Source organism: Apteryx mantelli, chromosome 4 (assembly GCF_036417845.1).
Source record: "Apteryx mantelli isolate bAptMan1 chromosome 4, bAptMan1.hap1, whole genome shotgun sequence".
NCBI classification, from domain to species: domain Eukaryota; kingdom Metazoa; phylum Chordata; class Aves; order Apterygiformes; family Apterygidae; genus Apteryx; species Apteryx mantelli.
In genome coordinates this window covers 8,708,921-8,712,950 of record NC_089981.1, presented here as the reverse complement: position 1 = coordinate 8,712,950, position 4,030 = coordinate 8,708,921, and the positions used below count along the sequence as shown (strand labels likewise).

General features: G+C 44.0%; 1 protein-coding gene across 1 annotated transcript; it reads right to left on the bottom strand.

Moving 5' to 3' along the window:
• Positions 1-1,336: 1,336 nt before the first annotated feature.
• Positions 1,337-2,272, bottom strand: LOC136991793 (olfactory receptor 4S2-like). Its single transcript, XM_067295248.1, has one exon. It carries the CDS (start codon positions 2,270-2,272, stop codon positions 1,337-1,339), a length of 936 nt encoding a protein of 311 aa, XP_067151349.1.
• Positions 2,273-4,030: the final 1,758 nt, after the last annotated feature.

Below are 4,030 nucleotides of genomic sequence, written 5' to 3'. Positions count from 1 at the left end.
TGGTCTGTAGATCTGCCGCTCTCCTCTGCAGGGAACACCTTCTTATCTTGAATCACACTTAAGCCATGTTAAGGTGCAACACAAGTGCAAGCAAGTGTTTATAGGGAACGTGAAGTGAAGGAAGAAAAAAGAAAGTGCTTTAGTTACTTTCAGAGTGCATTACACAGATGTCTTTCTCCCTCACGCACCTGATTTGCTCTTTTCCTCCTGGCAAGGTAGGAGTCAGGGTCCCGCGGCTCCTCGTGGCTCCTTCGTCCTTGTGGAGAACCTTAGCTGCTACAACTAACCTCCCTGTGGCAGCTGTGACTGGCTCTGAGATGATTTAATCTTCCATCTTCACATTTCTTCTCTTCCTTCCTGCAGTAGTAGCTGCTCCAGCTATTCCCTTGGAATACATGTTCCTTCCTTTGCCTGGGCCTGTAGATGTGCCCTGTTGTGCTAGGAGTTATCCTGCGTACAGGAATTATTCCCAGATAACTCTTTTTTTTCATTGACACATAAAATTGTGCCCCCCAATGCTTTCTTTGCCCCCCAATACTTTCTTTGGTGGCGACAATTTCCTACGGTGAGCAATTTATCTTTCACTTGGATCTTTGATTCTCTATTAGTCTAAACAGTAAAATGCAAAATCTGAGGCAGAGATGAAGGGCAGAGGGGATGGCTAGGAAGGAGGGCATTAGTGATAGGGGAACTACTACAGAAAGGCAGAGAGTTGCACTGGAATGGGAAGGGGAGAAGCTTCTCCTCATATCATCTGCATCAGCAAATGACCCAACCAGCATCTAATATCAGCAGTTTAATTGCTAACCCATGGATTCAGCATATGACAATGCAGTACTCCTAAGAAGGCATTTACTCCAAAGAAAAGGGGAAGGAAGCCTTTGGTACAATTGCTTCCAGCAGCAGGGGACCTTGAAGGCCTTGCAGACACCTTGGGCCATCGTTTCCTAGCTGAGTAGATTACAGAGTAGATGGAGTTTGTCTGACGGAAAGTTTACATCTGGGAGAGCTCGGACTAACAGGATGCTCTGCCTGGAACACATTTTAATATTTTTGATAGCATTCATTTCTTTATTTGCTGGTGTCTCAGCAGTGCTTGGAAGCCCCAGTCCTGGGCCTGTGCTATTCAAAAAGAGAACATAAAGGGAAGCCCTGCTAGTCACAGAGTTTACAATGCCATTCCAATCAAAACATGAGCTTTCAGTGTCTTCCTAACTACTGCAACAGCTAAAACCAAGCTTTTCTTCAAAAGGGAGCTTTCAGTAAATTTTCCAAAATGGAATTGTAGTGAGAGAGACTCGATTTTCTCAGCTCCTGAGAAAATGTTACCACAGTTCTACACCTCACCCTTTTCACTCCAGACTTTTCTATTCCACAGTTTTCTCATGGCACTTTTCATCTCCTCATTTCTCAGTGTGTAGATGAGTGGGTTCAGCATGGGCGTGATGACAGTGTAAAACACAGCTAACCTCTTCTCCTCCGAGAGACTGCTGGATGGGCGTGTGTAGGTGAATGTGCATGGCCCAAAGAAGAGAATCACCACAGTAATGTGGGACCCACAGGTGGAGAGGGCTTTGTTCCTCCCTTCGGACGTTCGTCTTTTCAAGGATAACAAAATGACCATGTAGGATGTGACCAGGATGATGAAAGAGACCAAACAAATCATTCCAGTATTGGCAACGACAATGACGCCCGCAACATAGGTGTCGGTACAGGCCAGTTGTAGTAGGGGACGGACATCACAGAGGTAGTGGTCAATTTTGTTGGGGCCGCAAAAAGGGAGGCTAACGGTTACGAGGGTCTGCACCAGGGAGTGCACAAAGCCCCCCACCCATGAACCCATCACCATCCAGCCACACACACGCCTGGTCATGAGGGTGGTGTAGTGCAGGGGTCTGCATATGGCAAAGTAGCGATCATAGGCCATCACTGTGAGGATGAAGACCTCAGCGCCGCCGGAGATATGTTCCCAAAATAGCTGTGCCATGCAACCCCCAAAGGAAATGGTTTTCTTCTCAACAAGGAAGTCAGCAATCATTTTGGGAGCTGTGGCAGAAGAGAAGCAAAGATCTGCAATGGACAGGTGGCAGAGAAAGAAATACATGGGGGAGTTCAGACGTTGACTGCTGACTACAGTGACAACGATGAGCAGATTTCCTGCCACAGTAACAATATAGAAGAACAAAAACACCACAAAACATATTTTCTGCACCCCTTGGTTCTTTGAAAGGCCCAGAAGAATGAATTCCTTCACACTGCTTACATTCTCCATGTTGGTCAGTCGGGTGGCAATATGCAATATACAGCTTACACACCTGGGAAAACAAAGACAGACACATGATTCATCAGCATTTTTTCATTATTAATAATGAGTTCTATATCAGAAGTGGATACAAACCAAGAAAGATATAGCATTAGTATTAAGCTTATGAAGTGTTTAGTTTCTGTCATGTATTTTTTTTTAACGGCTATTTAATTCTCCACAGTACAAAGCTTCTGCCATGGCTTTGGTGGCACGGAGATAGGTGCACTCTGTGATATGTTCCTTAATCCTGGTGCTCCAGGATTTTGAAAGACTGGCTCCATGGCTAGTAGCCTTCCATGCACTAAGGACAAAGCCAGAGTGTTCACCTTGGGCACTACAAGGCAGATAATGCAGCATGTTTGCCCTCAGGGGAGACAAAGTCCCTGACAGCAATCTTTGTAAAATGGATGTCTTTAAGAATACCTGGAAATATTGCTCAGAATGATGATTTGCTTTATAAGTACACATGATCTTTGAATTCTTGTTTAGAAGGGAAATATACCCACATGCAGAGAAAAGAACTCTCTTGTCTATATACATTTTGAAACGTAAATATGAAATGTCACAGGCGGAAAAATGAGTTCTGGGAAGGTTATCTATCATGGAGGGGAAAAAAATTACACATATTACTTAATGTAGTACTTCACATTGGCGGAACTGGCGGAATGATTCAGTTAAGCCAAGTTATCTACCAACTACTTCAATCTGCAGCATAATCAGAAATTCTCGTGCAGGCACAAAGTGATGAAGCATCCACAGGAAACACTGAAACTGAGAAAACCCAAGATTACTTTCAAACCCACAAAGTGAAGCCGAGAGAGGAAGTGGGCAAAGTTAGGGACTTTTCCTATGCTTACAGTTGTACTTACACTAGATGAAAGTTTTTCAAGCAGAAGGGTAAAATTTACATGGATGGTTCCCCTTCAGATATTTCTACAAGGAAAAGGATCAGTAAGAACAACGGGAGATCAGTTTCTCCCTCGTCTTACCAAGTTGTGATCCTTTCTACCCCTCTTCCTTCCATTGAGCAATGACGTAGACTTCTCAACAGAATAAATGACAGGGATGAAATGAGCACACCTTTATGGCTGTGCAGTACCCAGTCGAAAAGAAATAGCTGGGCTCCATCCAAGCCAGAGCATCACTGGAAGCATACCACAGCAATCGCAGGGCCATATTTAGGCAGTCAGAAAGGAGTGACCGAGAGAGAAATGGTCAGGGGAAACTGTATGCCTGAATACCAGCAGATGGCAAACTCCTGAGCTAAAAACAAGGTGTGCATCTACAAAAGGACCGATTCACAATTCAGACAGCTCGACCATGTATCTTGCTTGATAAGTTCCTTTCCATCACCGCCAAACTGCATTTAACAAACTACCCATCTGTCTGATCTCATCTCATCGCCTTAAGTCATGTAGGCACCTATACCTAAGCTAGGCATATTACACCTGACCAGTCTACTTGTAGATGTGATGAATCATGTGTTGCAGGTACCTGTTTCTTACTGTTGACTCCAAGAGGATTACTAGAATGACTAATTCAGTAGAGGATTGCCACCACTTATGGCTTATCTCTTCAAGTGCCTTTGCAGGGGTAGACCTGAGCTATATGACATAATGCAATCAGCTGCAAAATAAAATGAATCTCATGTGTACTCTTAACATCTCAAAAAGGGTGAGAAATTGCACCATCTCCTTACTGCATGCATTCTTCCCTAAAATCTCA

What these genes read in the sequence shown, in the direction of transcription:
- LOC136991793 (XM_067295248.1), bottom strand. Translation starts at nt 2,272, where the DNA reads ATGGAGAATGTAAGCAGTGTGAAGGAATTCATTCTTCTGGGCCTTTCA.